This window comes from Lampris incognitus, chromosome 8 (genome assembly GCF_029633865.1).
Source record: "Lampris incognitus isolate fLamInc1 chromosome 8, fLamInc1.hap2, whole genome shotgun sequence".
In the NCBI taxonomy this organism is placed as follows: domain Eukaryota; kingdom Metazoa; phylum Chordata; class Actinopteri; order Lampriformes; family Lampridae; genus Lampris; species Lampris incognitus.
Window position 1 is genome coordinate 38,722,574 of NC_079218.1, and position 23,430 is coordinate 38,746,003.

General features: G+C 43.7%; 1 protein-coding gene across 1 annotated transcript in view; it reads right to left on the reverse strand.

Annotated features, from left to right (window-relative positions):
• Nucleotides 1-23,430, reverse strand: part of fstl4 (follistatin-like 4) — a 231,085-nt gene that overhangs the window by 118,799 nt on the left and 88,856 nt on the right. Inside the window, exon 3 of the mRNA XM_056284298.1 lies at nt 18,425-18,615. Coding sequence (XP_056140273.1) covers nt 18,425-18,615 — 191 coding nt within the window. The remainder of the gene's footprint in view (nt 1-18,424; nt 18,616-23,430) is intronic.

Below are 23,430 nucleotides of genomic sequence, written 5' to 3' on the forward strand. Positions count from 1 at the left end.
TGATTAAACTCTCCAGTGTCACATTGATGCACAGCCTGGGGTCGCTCCACTGACGGTGACAAGAGAGGCTGACTTTGTGACGTTCTGACTTGCAAAGTCGATTAAAAGAGAACGCCGCCGCTATTCAAAACCGGTATTTTTGGATATTAGGGCAGGTCGCTGAACTGAAGATGCCAAAACATTGTAGCTTCACAGCAATATACAGCTTGAGGTCATTCTGCTGGTTGTGAGCAAGAGATGGCCATTTAACTCGCTAACCAATTTATGTTATGCAAATGTTGTTTCTTCCAACATAGAGCATCTCATGTAATCTTCTGCTCAACATTGCTGATGGAGAACGAACTTTCTAAACTCACATAGTGTTTGTTTATTTCAACAGCAATGAAAAACTAAGGGCCCATTTGAAACGATCTATAGTGCATGGTCTACAGCAGGGTTTCCTACACTTTTTTTTCTGCAGACTCACTTTTTAAAAATGAAAAACCATTGTGAGCTAATTCACAATAGGCCTTATCTATAAATCGTGAAAAGGGCAATTTTTGTTTTTAACTACTTTATTAACCCCCGTGGGGAAATTCATGCTCTGCATTTAACCCATCCATAACCCATATAGGAGCAGTGGGCAGCTGCAGCACCCAGGGACCAACTCCAGTTCTTCTTTCCATTGCCTTGCTCAGGGGCACAGACAGTAGTATTAACCCTAACATGCATGTCTTTTTGAGTTGTGCATAATTGAATGTTGTTGACTATTTTTACTACCATTTCCACATCACCTTATATTATCTTGAATAGGTAAACCAGCCATTTCAAGTCAAGTTAAGTCGGTTTTATTTGTCCCCAGTGGGGCAATTGTTGTGTAGCAGTGGCAACATTTAAACACACAAACACTCCACAAAACACGCAAGGCAAATAAATACAAAGGAATTTCAATTTCAAAGAGATACACTTTTAATAGATCACAACATGTCCTTAGCCTAACTGTTACGTTGCTGTGAAGTAAGCTCACAGATCTGCACTTTTTATCTGGGCTACCTAAAAGTAGTTAAATTCCTTGTTGTTCAGATCATGGTAACTACAGTTGGTAAAGTCATATAGCACCGGGTGTCCATCAACAGCCACCAATAGTTTGTTTTTTTGTTTGTTTTTTTTTGCCACCACTAGTTTTTCCTCCATGTTATCACCACTCGTCGTCACCACCACTTGAGAGCGAGTGATGTAAGCGTAGAAGGACAAATGCGGCTGCAGCTCGGTAAGTTGATGATGACTCCGTTTGATTTAGCTGTGCTAATGAGACAGCACTGACAACAGTCAATAGTTTTGCCAATGCTAGCTCATTAGCATATCTAAATCAGACCCATCATTAATCTTATTAGCTGCAGCTGCTATGCTATGCTATGCTAACATCACTTGGTCCCAACATCAGCCCAGCACGTATACTTAATTTTTAATCTTTAGATGATAGCACACTCACAAAAGTGGTCTTGGGTTTAGTTGTTCTTTTAAGATTCTGCTGTCCTGTGAATGATGCATCATCTGATATTTCACCAAAAAAAATAAAAAATTATGGCCCAGGACAGCATAATGAGTGTTTTAAAACATGTTGAACTAAAACGTGTTCCTCTAAAATATTAGAAAAGACACACAGGTAAAATAACATTTTGTTTTTTATTTTCCATCCATCCATTATCCAAACCGCTTATCTTGCTCTCAGGGTCGCGGGGATGCTGCAGCCTATCCCAGCAGTCATTGGGCGGCAGGCGGGGAGTCACCGTGGACAGGCCACCAAGCCATCACAAGGCCCACACACACACACACACACACACACCTAGGGGCAATTTAGTATGGCCGATTCACCTGACCTACATGTCTTTGGACTGTGGGAGGAAACCGGAGCACGCAGAGGAAACCTACGCAGACATGGGGAGAACATGCAAACTCCACACAGAGGACAACCTGGGACGACCCCCAAGGTTGGACTACAGTGAGAAGGTCCTGTTTTTTATGTGTCCCATGCATTTGTAAACATAGCATGGACACTTAGCTTTCATCTCTGTAAATAGATGCAGGCGTATTGTTGTACCAATACATGTTGCTGGAAATATAACTGCATCCACCCTTGGTCAAAGACTGGCATAATGACAGACTGATGAACAAAATGTTTGTATGGACTTGGACATCCTAAATTAGGTCCGAGCCTGGGCTATACAATACCAATATTTTAGCCCTGATTGTTAATTTACTACCAAGATATCTAACAAAAGGAAAGATGAGTTCCTTTTGTTAAAACATTTTCTGAAGCATCCGGGTAGCATAACAGTCTATTCCATTACCTACCAACAATGGGGATCGCCGGTTCGAATCCCCGTGTTACCGCCGGCTTTGTCGGGCATCCCTACAGACACAACTGGCCGTGTCTGCAGGTGGGAAGCCTGATGTGGGTATGTGTCCTGGTCGCTGCACTAGCGCCTCTTGTGGTTGGTCGGGGTGCCTGTTCGCGGGGGAGGGGGAACTGGGGGTAATAGCGTGATCCTCTCTCGCACTATGTCCCCCTGGTGAAACTCCTCACCTTCAGGTGAAAAGAAACGGCTGGCGACTCCACATGTATCGGAGGAGGCATGTGGTAGTCTGCAGCCCTGCCCGGATCGGCAGAGGGGGTGGGCCAGCGTCCGGGATGGCTCGAAAGAGTGGGGTAGCTGACCAGGTGCAATTGGGGAGAAAAAAAAAAATCTACAGAACTGCAAATGTAAAACGGCAGATTAGCGAATGCGACAAACTCTTTTGTCTTGTGTCTACCCACAAAGACCGTAGCCGGAGTTGACTGATACAGGCTGGTCTGTCCTTGGGCATTTGAGTAACATATACATCTAAAGCTCTTTCTCTCCGTGGGCATCTGTGAAGAGAGACACACCCCAAAGTGGCGATGATCCTGAGTGATGACATTTATTCTCACAAAATTTCATTTTTTCGCTTCTTTAGATCTTTAAAGGATTTATCTCGTTAAAACAGAATGTATAAATTCCTAAAGGATAGGAATAGCTTTTCTAAAGATTCTCTTGACTGCAAATCAACATTAATAATTTCCAGTCATGACTGGACCAAGATCTTTTATCAGATCTCTTAGACGGCGCCAAGCCAGTGGAGAGCCTTTTTCTCCCATAAAACTAGGACAAAATGTGTCAGATCATTTTTGTGTGTGTTTTTTTTGGGGGGGGGGAATTGTCATTTGAAACTCACTGAGATAATAAGATTTAGTATGACAACAATTTATTTTTGAGATGACATTTTCTGTTAGACAAGGAGAATTGCCTGGGTACTTTTCTTTTGTTATTCTTTAAGTCCTAAAGCTACGAGGGGGAGAAGGGGGGGGGGTCTGGGGGGGATATCTGATCCCAGGCCAGTGCAGACACGTGTGACTCTGGAAGTTGGTGCTGGGAAATACGGCTGGAGCCGGATCATCCATCCTAGTCTGTGTTCTTTATGTTTTGTTATTTTTTGGCTTATCGGTGGACTCAATCTACCAACAGCACCAACTGAAACACATACAAATGTATAGCAGCCTAAATATTGGAGGGCTGTAAAAGTGTAATCTAGCTCTTGTCCCGCCCAGAGACTTCAAACGTTCCCCAATCAATAATGTGACTCCCTCTGGGAGGTTCTGACCCCGTTCCCTTCCTGTGCTATCTCGTGAAATTACCCATCAGCAATTCTGCAACAAACTTGCACATACATACACATAAACGTTTCAGACGAAAACATCACATGTTAAGATGCTTTACCTTGATACAAGAGGTTTGACAGAGACAGACAGACAGACAGAGACAGACAGACAGACAGATAGACAGAGACAGAGAGAGCGAGAGAGAGACTGAACCAACTGCCCTTTATGGCAGTGAAGTGTGGGTTCCACTTGCAAGTCAAGAACTAGATAAATGGGAAAAACATCCAATTGAGACCCTGCATGTTGAGTTCTGTAAAAACATTCCTAAAGTCCATCGGCACAGCACAAACAATGCATGCAGGGCAGAACGAGGCCAATATCCTCTTCTGATTAAAATTAAAAAAAGAGCAATCAAATTCTGGAAACATCTAACCTTCAGCGACCCACACTCTTCCCATTATAAAGCCTTGCAATACCAAGAGCTGAGCAAAAATAAGAACTACACTACCAACCTGGTCCTCAGCCACCCTGTTCCACTAACACATACCAACACTTTAGAGGCACAAGATCAGGTCCAAACTACACAACATATTTGGCTTCAACAAATTCCCTCAAACCTAAAAGACAATTATTATGAATATCGGCGATCTAAAACAAAACCCCAAAGCAAGATGCGATGCTGTTGGGCCCTAGACAGAGAGTACACATTAGCAGATTACCTCATTCAAATAAAAGAAACACATTTGAGAAACATACTGATGAAATACAGACTTGGGGAGCATCGCCTCGCCATAGAAACAGGCAGACATAAAAAGACCCGGATGCCAAAAGACGAACGTTTCTGTCACCAGAGTGAAGACAATGCTGTCGAGACAGAGCTGCACTTTTTAGCTGCATGCAAGACATTCCTGGAAATCCGCAACTACTACTATCAGACATTTGAGGAGAGACACCCCAAATTCACGGCCCTGCCAAACCCCAGAAAACTGCCCTACATACTAGGTGAACACAGAGACAGCTGTACTGTGGCTGCACAGTATGTTCTAGCCTGCCACCGTCTGAGGGACGATGTGTGATACCCCGTACTCCTCCCAAACAGGGAGGACCGGAACAACACTCGGAGACACACACACACACACACACACACACACACACACACACACACACACACACACACACACACACACACACACACACACACACACACACACACACACACACACACACACTCACAGGGCCACACAGACGATGGCAAAAAGATTTTTATTGCATCTGTTGATGTGTATGTGTTCTGTATTGTATACTGTTCTTGTCATGTCTGTGAATGTTCTCATTCATCCAGGTCATGGTTATCCAAAGGAGTTGAATCAAGTGCAACTGGACTTGGTATATATCCGTGAAGACGTTTCGCCTCTCATCCAAGAGGCTTCCTCAGTTCGTGCCTTTCTGACTAGACCAAGCTAGTCAGAAAGTTTGGTCTAGCTTGGACTAGCTTGGTCTAGTCAGAAAGGCACAACCTGATGAAGCCTCTTGGATGAGAGGTGAAACGTCTTCACGGATATATATCAAGTCCAGTTGCACTTGATTCAAATCCTTTGGACTGTTCTTGTCCTTTATGTGAACACACTCTCACATGCACGCGCACGCGCACGCGCACGCACACACACACACACACACACACACACACACACAGCCCCCCCAAACACAGTCTCACACACACACACACACACACACACACACACACACACACACACACACACACACATATTCACACTCACACACATATTCACACACACACACACACACACACACACACACACACACACACACACACACACACACACACACGGACAGCCCCCCCATACACACACACACTCACAGGGCCACACAGACGATGGCAAAAAATTTGTTTTATTGCATCTGTTGATGTGTATGTGTTCTGTATTGTATACTGTTCTTGTCCTTCATGTGAACGACACTCTCACACGCACACACACACATGCACGCACGCACGCACGCACGCACACACGCACACACACACACACACACACGCAGAGACAGACAAATTCACACACATCCACTCACACAGGATCTTGCTGCCATGACGTAGCTGTGTAAGTTGTTTTATTGCATGTGTTGATGTATATATGTTCTGCATTCGTGCATTCTTCTTGTCCTTTATGTGAAAATGCTTTGCAATACAAATGCATATTTGTCATGCTAATAAAAGCACATCTGAATTTGAGAGAGAGAGAGAGAGGAGAGAGAGGAGAGAGAGAGAGAGAGAGAGAGAGAGAGCCTTATTGGACGTGTCATTTGACTGGGTCGTACCTGCCATTCCTGTGGAATATCTCTCCTGCCCTGTCCCACTCCTGCACATGTGTCAGATTTGCCCTCCTGTCTGTTGCTACCCTACACTACAGAGTGAAATGTCAAATGTTACCATCTACATAATCTCTTTTATTGTGTTAATATTTAAAGCTGCATTCAGTGAATTAAAGGTGACTGCACAATTAGCTTCGCCGCACTCCCCACCAACTCCCTTCTGCTCCCTCCCCGTCGCAAATATCGTACTTGGCTTTGCGTGTTTGTTCTGCTGAACTGCAAAGAAATACTGCAGCATTTTGGGGTGTTGCTGGTATCCTCTTGCACATCCTGAGCCGGCTCGCTCACCAGCCGGCTGCGACTACCTCTCTGCCCGCCTCGAAGCAAACAGCAATCGGAATGTGCTCTCGTCTAACAGTCAGTCTCTCAGACTGGTAGTGCCGCACACAGACACGCAAAAAACTTACTGTCATCCTATGGGGGAAAAGAATTACCATGAATGGCAAAGAAGAACAACTCGGTTACCGCTGTTCATTCCTCGGTTACTTATGACTTGGTTCCTCTTGTTCATATCAAAGAGTTGTTCAAAAGAACTGAATTGTTCGCAAATGACATAACGCCACTAGACGTGTCAAACACAATCAGTGAAATACCTCTGGACACAATAAGATAATATCAATAATATGTAATAATATATATATTCATAATATTCCTTATCCGATGAGAGGGTCTAAGGACAGGATGTTGTGTTGCTGTTAACCCCACTGAGGCAAATTTGTAATTTGTGATATTGGGCTATACAAATAAAATTGACTTGATTTGATTTGATTTGACCTTTGTGTATTTTAATCAACGCTATACAAAATGCAGTGGTCCGACTTTCAGCAGTTCAATGACTGATTGATTCTCAGTGTTGTCTAACCCGCGTGGGACGTCAGAGAGGATCACGGCATCCGGGCGGAAGGCGTCACGAGCATGGCAAGGCTGGGAATGTGTCTAATTAACGCCAATATCGGGTGCCCCTTTTTCACGTCAACAGATGATGCCCGTAATAATTCAGCTTTCACACCCCAGTATTGCCCCTGTCAATCCAGCCAGGACCTGTGTGTCTTTCATTTGCAGCCTTTCCCCAACTCCTACCTGAGTTTGGCTGAGAAAATATTGGTTCTGGCTGCTTCATTATTTATTTTGGTAACAGCATGTGCCAGTCGGGTGGGATATGGACAGAGAAGGATTAAAGATCACTTTACCATACTCTGCACGATTGACCGGTTAGATGACAATATCATTATTATTTTTTTAAATTTTCTCCCCTTTTTCTCCCCAATTGTACCCCACCAATTACCCCACTCTTCCGAGCCACCCTGGTTGCTGCTCCACCCCTCCTGCTGATCCAGGGAGGGCTGCAGACTACTACATGCCTCCTCCGATACATGTGGAGTCACCAGCCGCTTCTTTTCCCCTGACAATGAGGAGTTTCACCAGGGGGATGTAGCATGTGGAAGGATCACGCTATTCCCCCCCGTTTTCCCCTCTCCCCCCGAACAGGCGCCCTGACTGACCAGAGGAGGCGCTAGTGCAGTGACCAGGATACATGCCCACATCTGGCTTCCCACCTGCAGACACAGCCAATTGTGTCTGTAGGGACCCCCGACCAAGCTAGAGGTAACACAGGAATTTGAGCTGGCGATCCCCGTGTTGATAGGCAATGGAATAGCCATGCCACCCAGGCGCCCCTAGATGACAATATTTGACTAAAAACCAATATATTTAATAGTTAAAGAATAATCAATCCAACTAATGAATCATTAAGTAAAGCCAGGGACATGTTAGAGTCTTATGATTCTGGCTAATAAAATGCAACAGATCATTCAACAAGTTAAAGACAGTCTCACCGTGGCCCTCCTACATTATCATTTAGATAGTTAAATACCCTTTAGGTCATTTTCAGAAGTAGAAATAATTTTAATCTTTATCCATCAGCGGTGGTTGCTGAGTTTTGATGATGTTTTCTAGGCTTCACAAAGGAAAAAGAGTCAATTTGAGACTTTAAGATAACTTTTGTTTTTTAACCAATATCTGAGTGAACCCTCCTCTGGTCAATATCCATATTGTATACTGCCATCTGAGCAAGTATCCTATTTAACTTATCCATGTATTAATATGTGTATGTGTGCATGCATGTCCACACAGTGTATTGCCACAGCATCTGCCTGTTGTTGTGATCTATCTATTGCAGTGGCATCAGCAGAACATTTTCAATAAGGCGGTCAGAGAGGCCAGTGATTTTTTTTGTTTTTGGGCCTGCACTCATATTGTTCTTAAAATGCGGAGTGTATTCCTTAATATTTCATCTATCTTTAATTTATATACGTACAACTCTACTGAGATCAAACTCTCTAATGCAAGGGAGCTCTGTTCACATACAAACAACAAATAAATTACATAAAATGAAGATAGTTGACAGCATAACAAAAGACAACACATTCAAAATCATAGGTAAATGTCAGTTGCTATGAAACAGGTGCAGGATTCACACCTGAGAGAACCTAATAAATCAAGAAATTCAGCAAGACCTCTTGCTGCATCAATTCCAACACCATGGCCTACAGCAACTAAAGGCTTTCTTTCCGGACTCGGAGGCGGTGTGAGGGATGCTAAGCAGACGTAAGATATTTGAATGAAGCCTAAAGCTACTCGGGTTCCAACTAAGAAGACTATACTTATGTTCTTGAAGTTTACCAATAATTCCTTTATAAATAAGAACATACTAGTGAGACCATCAGTGGCCACTCATGCAGATTAGACCCACCTTTACATGTACGCAACAATGAATAAGGGACCTGGATCCTGCGAGATATCCCGATATGCTATATTAAACTGTGTCCTGCAAAGAGGAAGAGGCTGCATGCTTCTATGAAACATCAGCATAATCTAGTACATGCAGAAAAGTAGAAACAGTGTCTTTTCTTCGACTCAAAGCTGACAGAATTTGTTTCTCAACTGAAAGCAGTTTAACTCTCAGTTGCAGCTTGCACATTTGCAAATTATATATTTGTGCAAACAAGAAGATGAGGAGGCATAATTTGGTAAATTAATGCAAATAGCATCTGAATATAATCGAATAAGAAACCCATTTGAAGTCACTGAGATTTGCAAATACTGTGCTCAAGTCATCTTTACGGTGCCCTTCATTACTGTATCGTAGTTATGGTATTTTCTCTCCGCTCTGCAGTGTAGTACTGAAATATCTAGAAACAAGCTCAGGCTCTATAATTGTAAAGTCTGTTGTAAGAATAATAGGACTGCTGATCTGAGACCAAGACCAATTAGGTTATCATGAAGTGAACTGACCACTACTAGAAAATCTGCATGTCCTGTATATATACACTACCGTTCAAAAGTTTGGGATCACCCAAACAATTTTGTGTTTTCCATGAAAAGTCACACTTATTCACCACCATATGTTGTGAAATGAATAGAAAATAGAGTCAAGACATTGACAAGGTTAGAAATAATGATTTGTATTTGAAATAAGATTTTTTTTACATCAAACTTTGCTTTCGTCAAAGAATCCTCCATTTGCAGCAATTACAGCATTGCAGACCTTTGGCATTCTAGCTGTTAATTTGTTGAGGTAATCTGGAGAAATTGCACCCCACGCTTCCAGAAGCAGCTCCCACAAGTTGGATTGGTTGGATGGGCACTTCTTTGAGCAGATTGAGTTTCTGGAGCATCACATTTGTGGGGTCAATTAAACGCTCAAAATGGCCAGAAAAAGAGAACTTTCATCTGAAACTCGACAGTCTATTCTTGTTCTTAGAAATGAAGGCTATTCCATGCGAGAAATTGCTAAGAAATTGAAGATTTCCTACACCGGTGTGTACTACTCCCTTCAGAGGACAGCACAAACAGGCTCTAACCAGAGTAGAAAAAGAAGTGGGAGGCCGCGTTGCACAACTGAGCAAGAAGATAAGTACATTAGAGTCTCTAGTTTGAGAAACAGACGCCTCACAGGTCCCCAACTGGCATCTTCATTAAATAGTACCTGTTAGAGCCTGTTTGTGCTGTCCTCTGAAGGGAGTAGTACACACCGGTGTAGGAAATCTTCAATTTCTTAGCAATTTCTCGCATGGAATAGCCTTCATTTCTAAGAACAAGAATAGACTGTCGAGTTTCAGATGAAAGTTCTCTTTTTCTGGCCATTTTGAGCGTTTAATTGACCCCACAAATGTGATGCTCCAGAAACTCAATCTGCTCAAAGAAGTGCCCATCCAACCAATCCAACTTGTGGGAGCTGCTTCTGGAAGCGTGGGGTGCAATTTCTCCAGATTACCTCAACAAATTAACAGCTAGAATGCCAAAGGTCTGCAATGCTGTAATTGCTGCAAATGGAGGATTCTTTGACGAAAGCAAAGTTTGATGTAAAAAAAATCTTATTTCAAATACAAATCATTATTTCTAACCTTGTCAATGTCTTGACTCTATTTTCTATTCATTTCACAACATATGGTGGTGAATAAGTGTGACTTTTCATGGAAAACACGAAATTGTTAGGGTGATCCCAAACTTTTGAACGGTAGTGTATATATATTAGGGCTGGGACTTCAACGCGTTAATTCAATAATTAATTATAGGAAAAATAACGGCATTAAAAAAAATTTACGCATTTTATCGCATTTTATTTTTACACTCCAGTCAACACGGAACGCTTCTCAGTGCACTCGTTTCTGGCATACGGATTATACCGATGCACCGAGTGACGTCAGTCAAGCGGAAGGCGGAGTAGGTTAGGCTAACAAGTTAGTATGCTAACAATAGATGTGATGGACGACAAGGATGACACCGTGTTGCTTATCTCTGTGGATGGGAAATTTACGTTTAAAAAACGGTCGGATGGAAGCCTAGATAAGAGCACTGTTGTGTGCAGACTCTGCAACAAAGAGTTTGCATTCCACCGCAGTTATTCAAGCCTCCGGTACCACCTAAATGCGAAACACGTTGCAGCTAGTACGAACACTGGAGCTAACGCTAATGCTAGTGCTCCTAGTACAACCAAGCAGAGTCGCCAACCGACTCTCCACCAGATGACGGGTTTCAAAGCCAAGATGAGTAAGTCCACGTCTGATAAATTAACAAACTCACTGGCGAAATGGATTGCTGTGGACTGTAGACCACTTTCAGTGGTAGAAGATCAGGTGTTACAAAAAGTACTGTGTTTACAAAACAAACTTGTTTTGAACAAAATAAACAGGATTTTGTTGTTTAAACTTATGTATGTGTCTATTCATTTATTTATTTAGTCATCTACCAAGACCTGTTTGAATTGAAAAAGGTTGCTTCTGGTGTCAAATATCAATATGCGATTAAAATGTGATTAATTATGATTAATTAATTACAAAGCCCATAATTAATTTTGTTAATCAAGTCCCACCACTAATATATATATCAACACGGATACAGGAAAAATATTTTAATGCATTGCAGTACAGGCCTGTTTCGTGCGTCTCGCACTCATCAGCTGCTAATGTTTTTTTCACAAACAATCATACAGTTACACTGTCCAGTGCCACGCCCCTAATTTCGGTTGGACATCGACCAATCAGATGGAGAAACATTCAAATTATAACAGCCAGTGGGGTAGGTACTTATGATGCACAGCAACCAATGGAAGGGTAGAAAACATTACAACCAATGGGACTGGGGTAACAAGGTAACTTATGTGAATTATATATTGGGGTGGTGTTGGGGCACAGTTGGGAGGACAGGTAGTGAAAAAAAAACACATTTAAAAAACCCATATTTAAAAAAGCATATTAAAAAAAGTACATTTAAAAAAACCTAATAAATGTCATATGTGTATCATCTAATTGGGGGGGGGGAATAATAAAGACGTTTTATTTATATTTACAAAGGAGATATTTTTTTCGGTGTCTACAGCTGGTGGCCAATTCGTTTCTATTATTCAAGGTGGACATATCAGGTCTGCAAATAATAAAATACTTTTCTGCCAAGCACAGGTTACATCTTTTACCCCTAACTGAATATGCACTACTCTCTGCAAGTGTAACGTGCATGGATAAGTACACACGTTGGTCCTTGACTAACGGGTCGGACCCTTTACTCGACTGCTTAACGTTGTCGCTTGTGGAGCGGGAGACACGGGTTCACGCCCCAGTTGTGGCGGTTCCCGGACTGCCCCCCTGAATTCGCTGCAGTGGTGTCAGAAGTGGGATGGTGAGACTGTGAGGTCAGCGGAAGCGCGTGCGCCCAGAGGCGTGAGGGAGCTGATATGCTGAAGCGCGGGACGCGCTTCCCGAAGGAGGGGGGTAGTGTAACGTGCATGGATAAGTAGACATGTTGGTCCTTGACTAACGGGTCGGACCCTTTACTCGACTGCTTAACGTTGTCGCTTGTGGAGCGGGAGACACGGGTTCGCGCCCCAGTTGTGGCGGTTCCCGGACTGCCCCCCTGAATTCGCTGCATTGTCTTTGTCATTTGCCATAACTATTTCGTAACTTGCTGACAGGTAAGACTTCAAGTTCCTCACTTATTGAGTGTGTGACGTGGTCCAGTTTTCTTTTCTTGGTAGCCCGAAGACAATGTCAATGGGTAGTCTCGGCTGGCACCCAAACATGAGCTCATAGGGCAAGAAACTGGTGACATCATTTCTCGTGCAATTGTATGCGTGAGTGAGGGGTCTCACATACTCGCGCCACTTAGTCTTATCTTTTTCCTCGAGCGTTCCCAGCATGCTCAGTAGTGTGCGATTGTATCATTCTACCGGGTTTCCTCAAGGACGGTAAGGACTTGTTTGGGTTTTCTTTATCCCGACCAGGGCACAAAGCTCTTTGATTATTTGTGATTCAAAGTCTCACTCCTGGTCACTGTGGAGACGCTCCGGAAAACCGTAATGTACAAAGAACTGCTCCCAGAGGCATCGAGCTACTGTAGTGGCCTTTTGGTCTCTTGTCGGTATCGCCACGGCATATTTCGTGAAGTGGTCTGTAATTACCAGAATGTCCTTGGTGTTGTGACTATCCGGTTCCAAAGATAAAAAATCCATACAGACCAACTCCATTGGTCGAATGGTTTGGATACTGATGAGGGGTGCGGCTTTGTCTGGCTGGCTTTTCCTTTTGACACACCTTGCACAGGTTCTGATCTTTGTCTCCACATCAGATGACATTTTGGGCCAATAAAACCTTGACCTCACTAACTCAACGGTACGTTCCATTCCAAGATGGCCCATTTCATCATGGAGACTAGCGAGTACAGATGGCCTTAGCTCGTGTGGAAGGACAAGTTGATACACCGATTGGGTGTCACACTTCCGCTTCCTATATAACAGGCCGTCTCTCATCTCTAACTTACTAACTTCTCTGAGCATCAGCGGAAGCTCTGGCAACTCTAGCTTTAGACTGTCAGACACAGGCTCCTCTATTTCAAGTAATCCTGATGACACTTCTGATCACAGGATCTGCATGCTGTAGTCTGGCTAACTCATGGTCACTGTACTTTGGGACAGTAGAAAGACTGTTAGCGGATTCATCCTCTTCAAAAGCAGCTGGGATAGCATCTGGGTGAATCGCGAGTGACTCGATGAGTACTGGCTCATTCTTCCCGACGATGTGATACTGGCAGGTTGCCTTGACAACATCTTCAGGAGCTAAGTGGTGTGAAGTAAAGTCATGGATCCTTGAGCTTTCTTCTTGAGAACTGAGGTCATTGATCAATTCTCCATGTGGTCTCCTTGATAGACCATCTGCGTCTTGGTTCTGCTTGCCGGCACGGTACCTGATGTCAAAGGAATAGGTGGACAGATTGGCTAGCCAGCGGTAGCTGGTGGCGTCCAGCTTGGCAGTGGTGAGTATGTACCGGAGAGGGTTATTGTCTGTCACTACCGTGAAGGAGTTGCCGTACAGGTAGTCATGGAACTTTTCTGTGATAGCCCATTTTAAGGCTAGGAATTCCAGTTTATGGGCTGGATATCGAGATTCACTTTGGAATAATCCCCTGCTTGCATAAGCGATAACCCGACTGTGTCCGTCCTGCTCCTGATACAATGCCGCTCCAAGTCCAGTTGTACTAGCGTCCGTGTGGATGATATATGGTAACTTAGGGTCTGCGAACCCTAGGACTGGGGATGATGTTAGCTGATGGATGATCTCATCGAAGGCCCTTGGACAATCTGCTGTCCATCTCCCTCCGAACGGTTCCTTGGGATTGTGGTATTTTGTATCCGTTCTGGTTCTTTTCATCCCTTTCCGTGGCGGCGGGTATCCTGTGGTGAGTTTTGTTAAGGGCTTTGCGATCTTCGAGTAGTCTTGGACAAATCTCCTGTAGTAGCCAGAGAAGCCAAGAAAAGATTTCTGGACCATGTCACACACTCAATATGTGAGGAACTTGAAGTCTTACCTGTCAGCAAGTTACGAAATAGCTATGGCAAATGACAAAGACAATGCAGCGAATTCAGGGGGGCAGGAACCCGTGTCTCCTGCTCCACAAGCAATAACGTTAAGCAGTCGAGTAAAGGGTCCGACCCGTTAGTCAAGGACCAACATGTCTACTTATCCATGCACGTTACACTACCCCCCTCCTTCGGGAAGCACGTCCCACGCTTCAGCATATCAGCTCCCTCACGCCTCTGGGCGCACGCGCTTCCGCTGACCTCACAGTCTCACCATCCCACTTCTGACACCAATGCAGCAAATTCAGGGGGGCAGTCCGGGAACCGCCACAACTGGGGCGCGAACCCGTGTCTCCCGCTCCACAAGTGACAACGTTAAGCAGTCGAGTAAAGGGTCCGACCTGTTAGTCAAGGACCAACGTGTCTATTTATCCATGCACGTTACACTACCCTCCTCCTTCGGGAAGCGTGTCCCCACACTTAAGCATATCAGCTCCTTCACGCCTCAGGGCGCATATGCTTCCGATGGCCTTACGGTCTCACCATCCCAGTTCTGACACCAATGTAGCGAATTCGGGGGACAACGCAACCACAGGACCTGCTGCGGCCGGGAAGCGAACCCCTATCGCCCGCACCGCAGGAGACATCGCTAACCACTCGACTAAAGGGTCTGACCCATTGGTCAAAGACCAACGTGTCTACTTATCCATGCACGTTACACAAGGATTCTCCATGAGACAGAATAACTGATATTCTTATCTACCAATGACCAAAGGTGGCGGCTTAAGGCCGTTGCATTTTTTGCATGCTCATTTCTGAAGCTACTCATATGGGCGTTAAACCTAATTTTAAAATGTCCCTCTGTTAATACCACGTAAGTGTCCACATTGCAGTTGTCTTCTCTTGTCACCGATGCCAGGTAGATGACTCCCTCTATCTGGCATTTCCTTCTAGAAGGCACAATGCCTTAGCACGGCATTTGCAGTTGGAGGTGCTTGGTTGTGGTGAGGGGGTCTGTGCCTTGGCCATGATGCTTGTGTTGTGGGATGAAATAACCTGCTGAACATTTGGCATGCAGCTGTAGCTCATTTTGACAGTGTTTCTGTTGAATATTTTTCTCAATAGATTGTCTGGGGTAAACCACTCATCCAAAAGCTTGAAAAATTGTTTTCCAATATTAGAGGCCACGGTGTCGCTGTAGGGAGGATTATAACAGGTAATGTTCCGCCTTCTGCTGCGATTTTTTTGTTGTTGTTGCTGGCTGTCGCTAATTGGTGGTGGGTTGTACTTAAGTCTGAAATCATATCCACATGTTTGTAAGGCTTCCTGGTATGGGGGGGGGGGTGCTTCGTTAAAGATGGTTTTCCCGAATGATAAACATGAGAGTCTCTTGTTTATGCTCACTGGGATATTTTTCAAATGGAGGGTGGATGGTTGCTTTCTCTATGGATGTATTGCAGTATATTTTTGGGCTTCATGTACCATTTCTCAGGTCTAATGAGATGTCGAGGAGGTCAGTCTGTTTTTTGTTAGCCTCAATTTAAATTTTTAGTCCATTGTTTGCAAATATACTACACATTTTCGTTTTATTCTCTCTTCTCTTGCCGGTTTGTTGCAGACTGCCAGCCCATCGTCTCTATATAGCCCGACGTTGATGTCTAGGACCTGTAGGTGGGACAACAAGCACAAGCCCACTAGCTCACAAGTCTCTGCCCTGTCGAAGCTGCCCATGGTCACGTCAAATTTGCTTCTGCCATGGGATTCCCTTGTGGTATAAGATTGGCATGGGCTATTATGTCTCTGTCTTGGTGGGATATTTTGGTGTATGTTGAGGCAAATTCAATAGCTTTGTCTAGTAGCTCTTTAGTTATGGAGGGGTACAATTCACAGATATCAAAGCACATGAACATATATCTGCTCTTGTCATTTATGCCCCTAAACCATTTCAATACTTGGTCGGTGTTCTTCCACTGGTTTAAGGAAACCCTCTTCAGAATCGACCGATTAATATTTTCAATAATTTTTTTGCTGAGCTTACCTATTTCGGGCTTGGTGGGGTTGATAAGCCTACATGTTGGTTTGTTTTTAAAATTTGGTTTGTGGTCTTTCAGGGTGATAAAGGCTTGCTTCTGGGCAGTGACATCAATGTGGGTGTCTTATTTCAGATCTGACGCAATTTTTTTGTCCTTTAGGGTGATGTCTCTTTCAGCAGACTTCGCAGCCTTCTTGTATGATTTGGTGATGTTGCTGTGTAGAAGACTGTCATATTGATCGGTTTCTATTTTATAAAAATTAGAAGTTTTGTCAGCTGCAATGAAGAGTTTGTCATCTTCTTTTATTAATCTTGTGTCTTTATGGAGTTTCTTCTGGAAAGCTTTGTTTGGGCGCTTAAATTGAATGTTCTGGGTGATTCTGAGCATACCCTCTGCAAGTGACAACGTTAACCAGTCGAATAAAGGGTTCAACCCATTAGCCAAGGGCTAACGTGTCTACTTATTCATACACGTTACACTACCCCCCTCTTTCGGGAAGCGCGTCCCTGCACTTCAGCATATCAGCTCCCTCACGCCTCTGGGCGCAACAACAAAAAAAAGCGAAACAGAAGGCGGAACATCGCCTGGTATAATCCTCCCTACAGCAACACCGTGGCCTCTAATATTGGAAAACAATTTTTCAAACTTTTGGGTGAGTGCTTTACCCCAGACCACCAATTGAGGAAAATATTCAACAGAAAAACTGTCATAATGAACTACAGCTGCATGCCAAATGTTCAGCAGGTTATTTCATCCCACAACACAAGCATCATGGCCAAGGCACAGACCCCCTCACCACAACCAAACACCTCCAACTGCAAATGCGCTGTTAAGGCATTGTGTCCTCTAAAAGGAAAATGCCAGATAGAGGGAGTCATCTACCTGGCATCGGTGACAAGAGAAGACAACTGCAATGTGGACACTTATGTGGGATTAACAGAAGGCCCTTTTAAAATTAGGTTTAACGCCCATATGAGTAGCTTCAGAAATGAGCATGCAAAAAATGCAACAGCCTTAAGCCGCCACATTTGGTCATTGGTAAACAAGAATATCAGTTATTCCGTCTCGTGAAAAAATCCCTGCAGAGAGTAATGCATATTCAGTTAGGGGTAAAAAATGTAACCTGTGCTTGGCAGAAAAGCGTTTTATTATTTGCAGACCTGATATGTCCACTTTGAATAATAGAAACGAATTGGCCACGAGCTGTAGATACTGAAAAAAATATCTCCTTTGTAAATATAAGTAAAACATCTTTATTATCCCCCCCCCAATTAGATGATACACATATGACATTTATTAGGTTTTTTAAAATATGCCTTTTTTTAATATGCTTTTTTTAATATGCTTTTTTAAATATGTTTTTTTTTAACTACCTGTCCTCCCAACTGTGCCCCAACACCACCCCAATATATAATTCACATAAGTTACCTTGTTACCCCAGTCCCATTGGTTGTAATGTTTTCTACCCTTCCATTGGTTGCTGTGCATCATAAGTACCTACCCCACTGGCTGTTATAATTTGAATGTTTCTCCATCTGATTGGTCGATGTCCAACCGAAATTAGGGGCGTGGCACTGGACAGTGTAACTGTATGATTGTTTGTGAAAAAAACATTAGCAGCTGATGAGTGCAAGACGCACGAAACAGGCCTGTACTGCTATGCGTTAAAATATTTTTCCTGTATCCGTGTTCATATTCCACTCCTCATTAGTCGAGCACTCAACACCATTGACGGTTTCGGGAAAAAAACGCTATATATATAAATATCCTTTATTTATCTACTGCATGCATTTATCCATCTATCTGCCTAGATACCTGTCTGTCATATCATACCATATCATACATCATATCAATTTATCCGTCTATATATCTGTTTGCCTGCCTGCCTGTCTGTCTACCTATCAATCAATCTAATTCATGAAATATTTCATCCATTCACCCATGCAGCGACTTCTTTACTGGGTTGTCAACCATCCAGTCTTTCATGGTGACACCCACCTTTTCCAGCTCATCACTTCCCAGCCTTCCGTCTCCGTCTACATCCAGATATCTGAACATGGTGTCCACCAGCATTCTCTTCTCCTCCATGTCTCTCTGCTGGCTCTGCTCCCCGGCGTTATGGACCTTGGGCTGCATGTCCAGTAGCATGCTCTTCAGCCTGTTGTACTCCGACATGGTGCATGCATCGCCTGAAAACACAAAACAAACAGTGGAGAAGATGCTGATTAACCTAATTCATCGACACTGAAACATTTGGGTGTGAAGCTTACAAATGGCTTAAATGCGTTGTGTGTGTTTGTGTACATGATTGTTTACTCATCTATAGATTTAAGTATTTAATGTTTTCATGTTAACACAATTTGTCTGACAGCAATTCGGTGCAGGAGGTCTAATTAATTATGAGTAATCCTCAAATCCACGTGAAAGCAATAGGTAAACATTCTCATTTAAGCCTCTCTCGAGTCTTGTCCTCTTTGCTAGCTAGTGGATTAGCGTTTGCATATCCAGGGAGAGTGGGGCATCAAACCCCAGCCTCTCTCCATGGCTCTGCTTCTGATGAGGTAAATGAGAGCCCTCAAATTAATCAAGGCCAAAACTGAGTGTTTATTCCTACCACTTGAAGTAGGAATTATGCAAAACCCGTCAGCCCCGTGCTGTGTGGGTCTTGATATGAATGGAGGGCAGGGGAACATATGGGCACAAGAAGGAGGGAGAAAGAAAGAAGATAAGACCAGGCTCCCTTCTTTCTTTTTCATTTTTCCCCACATCCTCCCTCCCCTGTGCTACTCCAGCATGCACAGCCAATGCAGGTTAATGAGCAAGAGGAACAACAGTTCAAAAACATTTAGAAGCTCTGCCCCTAATCCCCAATCCCTTATTTCTCACCAAATGACAGAATCTCCTTTATCCAGACCATGCCCTGGTCCTCCTACTGTGAGGACTGAGGTCAGTAAATTTCCAATATCACAGCTGTTACCACAACTGTCACTACAGTGAAGTCAACATGGAGTTTAGCTATAGCCCATCGTGGAAAGAAAATGGCTCCTGCTGCAGGTATGTAAGTGATGCACATATTTGCAGACATATGCGTAAGGGGCCCTGTGATGGACTGGCGGCCTGTCCAGGGTGTCTCCCCGCCTGCCGCCCAGTGACTGCTGGGATAGGCTCCAGCATCCCTGCGACCCTGAGAGCAGGATAAGTGGTTTGGATAATGGAGTTATGGATATGCGTAAATATGCACAACCACACATACACACATAGCATAGACAAATGTGTGTTTCACACAGACAACACACACAAAGGCTTACTTGATGCAGGTGTTAACATTTCTTGGGCATGGGTGACTCTAAACAAGGTCTTAAACAACCTCACAGAGGTAATGAACTTATTATCCAACCTGACTGCACAATCTTGGAAAAATGCTGCTGCTAAAGTGACTCTTTAAAAAGTGGTGAATGGTGATTTCAATTTCACTGTAAATCTGATTAGTACAACCAAGTCACGATCATTTTAGGAATTTTTGAAGAAGTATTTCAGCACACACAGTGTTTCTAACCCTTGGCTTCATGTGGTATAATAGCAAATGACCAGGCATGGTATATCTCCAGTCCATGCTAAACCAACAAAGGTGTTTACAGTGGATTAAGAAATATCAGCACTGGCAGGGCATCTGGGTAGTGAAGCGGTCTATTCCGTTGCCTAACAACACGGGGATCGCTGGTTCGAATCCCCATGTTACCTCTGGCTTGGTCAGGCGTCCCTACAGACGCAATTGCCCGTGTCTGCGGTTGGGAAGCCGGATGTGGGTATGTGTCCTGGTCGCTGCACTAGCACCTCCTCAGGTCGGTCGGGGCGCCTGTTCAGGGGGGAGGGGGAACTGGGGGGAATAGCGTGATCCTCCCATGTGCTATGTCCCCCTGGTGAAACTCCTCACTGTCAGGTGAAAAGAAGCAGCTGATGATTCCACATGTATCGGAGGGGGCATGTGGTAGTCTGCAGCCCTCCCTAGATCGGCGGAGGGGGTGGAGCAGCAACCGGGATGGCTCAGAAGAGTGGGGGTAATTGGATGGGCACAATTGACAATTGGGTAGAAAAAAAAAGGGGGGGGGGAAGAAAAATCAGCACTGTACTGTTGATTAGTGGAAAAGCTGAATTCCAGTTCTAACAGTACCTCTTCAGTGGTAGACTCAGGACTGGCGTAAACAACATGTGGGAATGAACCCATCATGCATGGTTACAACTATACAGGCTAATGAGGGAGATGTTATGGTTTGGAGAGCATTCACCTCACATACACTGGCTCCATTAATACCTGTAGACTGAAGCTGTGACGCCAGAGCACACCTTATTGTAGTGGACCAAATTCAAACATTTATGGCCATAATGCACCCCCAAGTGATGGACAATTTCAGCAAGATGCCATAGTGCTAAAATTAATCAGAAATGGTTTGAAAAACATTCAGGTGAAGTGACATTTATGACCTGGACACCACAATCCCATGATATCAATACCGCTGACCAATTTCAGGACGAGCTGGAATGCAGCATCCTTTAAAGGAAGCATCCACCGACCAACCTATGGCAGTTGCTCGAAGCACTTACGTCTGCATAGTCTCCTTTAACACCGGGATGCTACAGGACCCCTGTTGAGTCACTGCCACTATGTGTGGCAGCTGTTATCAGGGCCAAAGGTGGTCCTACGCAGAATTGGACAAGGGCTTCCCGGTCACTGACTGTACAACCCATGACAATGTCACTGCTTCCTACAACTGCCTTTCCAACACACATTTCAGGATCATGCCACACTGAAGAATATTGTTGTGAATAATGTGATAAAGTATGCATCTTAAGAATATTAATTCAAACCTGACTGGGGTGAGGTGAAATGGGACGTGATACACTGCCTGAGCTCTAGGATAATACATTGTAGGTTTAAATGAGATACCACTCAGTTTTTATCCACTCCAACTGATCATATGTCAACTTCCAAAGTTTGACCATCTTAGCTTGAGACAAATAATAGTCTTAGGCCTGGGATACATACCAACCAAGAGGGCTTTATGAGGGCAAGGTCCGCAGACAATATTAAAAGATTGTTACATGCTATGAGGTTAAGCCAGACCGAAAGGCTCTCAATTACTTCCACTTCCCTGGATGCTGTAAAAGCTTCTGATGATATGCAATGGGAGCTTCTTTTCACGACCTTCTTTCTACCTTCTTCTATTTTGACTACAGAACTTCACGGTTGCTCTTTGAATTTCCTGGTGTTTATCATCTTCCCCGGAATGATGGCAGTTACCATTACAGTTTATGTTAGTATTACAGGTTTCGAGTATTTTAATACTTGTCAACATGTGAAATGAGGACTGTATGTACTGGTGGTATATTGTCCGACTGTGTTATGCCTAAAATACTACTACTGCTACTTTCGGCTGCTCCCGTTAGGGGTCGCTACAGCAGATCATTCGTTCCATCTCTTCCTGTCCTCTGCATCTTCCTCTGTCACCCCAGCCACCTGTATGTCTTCCCTCACCACATCCATAAACCTCCTCTTTGGCCTTCCTCTTGTCCTCTTCCCTGGCAGCTCCATATTCAGCATCCTTCTCCCAATATACCCAGCATCTCTCCTCCACACATCTCCAAGCCATCTCAATCTTGCCTCTCTTGCTTTGTCTCCAAACCGTCCAACTTGAGCTGTCCCTCTAATATACTCGTTCCTAATCCTGTCCTTCTTCATCACCCCCAATGGAAATCTTATCATCTTCAACTGTGCCACCTCCAGCCCCGCCTCCTGTCTTTTCATCAGTGCCACTGTCTCCAAACCATATAACATAGAGGGTCTCACAACCATTTTGTAAACCTTCCCTTCAACTCTTGCTGATACCCTTCTGTTGCAAATCATTCCTAACATTCTTCTCCACCCACTCCACCCTGCCTGCACTCTCTTCATCACTTCTCTTCTACTCGCCCCGTTACTTTGTACAGTTGACCCCAAGTATTTAAACTCATCCACCTTCGTCACCTCTACTCCTTGCATCCTTGGCCTTCCACTGTCTTCCCTCTTGTTCACGACTCATTCACCCATGTGTTTGTGAACAAGAGGCAGGGGTTTTTAATACTTGTCAGAGTGTTAAATGAGGACTGTACTGTGCTGGTGGCCTATTGTCTGACTGTGTTATGCCTAAAATATTCTTCATACTCTTATACTTTTGATTTAAAATAAATTATTTGTTGTGAACCTCATTTGCTATTTGAGAAATTACTTAGGTTGTCAATTGCTATTGAAGGGTACTGACAAATGCTAAGATGGATCACTTATAAAGAATATGCACCATTTATGATTCAGTGTAGGGCATTATAGATTACATCATTAATTTTCTTGCTGTGTATTATAGGTATGCTAAGAGTGGTTTGCAATAATGCACTTCATAGAAAATGCTACCCCAAATTTAAGTCCATAATGTGGGAGACACATTAAGGGCCACAATGAGCATTTGGTCACTAGCATGCTCCAAATAGGGCAACTTCAAAAAATTTGAATCTTTTAATAAATTCTGCTGTACAGCTTACAATAGTACATCAATTGACAGACCATTAGGGGAGATGAAATGGGCTTTTAATTTGGAAGATCTGCTAATGAAGTACATCTATCAAGGGAGTGTCAGCATGTTTTTATTCGGCAGGAGAGGTCATCTGCAATAACAGAAGATATTTTGACAAGCCATTAATCCAAAAATTCTCAATTATGTCCTATTTTTTTTCTTCTCGCTGGCATGACCTTTCACACACAGTCACACATGGTTGCTGAGTGACACACAAACACATGAAATCCTTGCAGGAGCTCATGCACACAAGTGTAGACACTGGAAATGAGAATAAAAAGCCATGCATAAGAACCTTTTATGTATCTATCTTACATGCAGGCTTATGCGTGTGCAAACACAAATACACACACACACACACACACACACACACACACACACACACACACACACACACACACA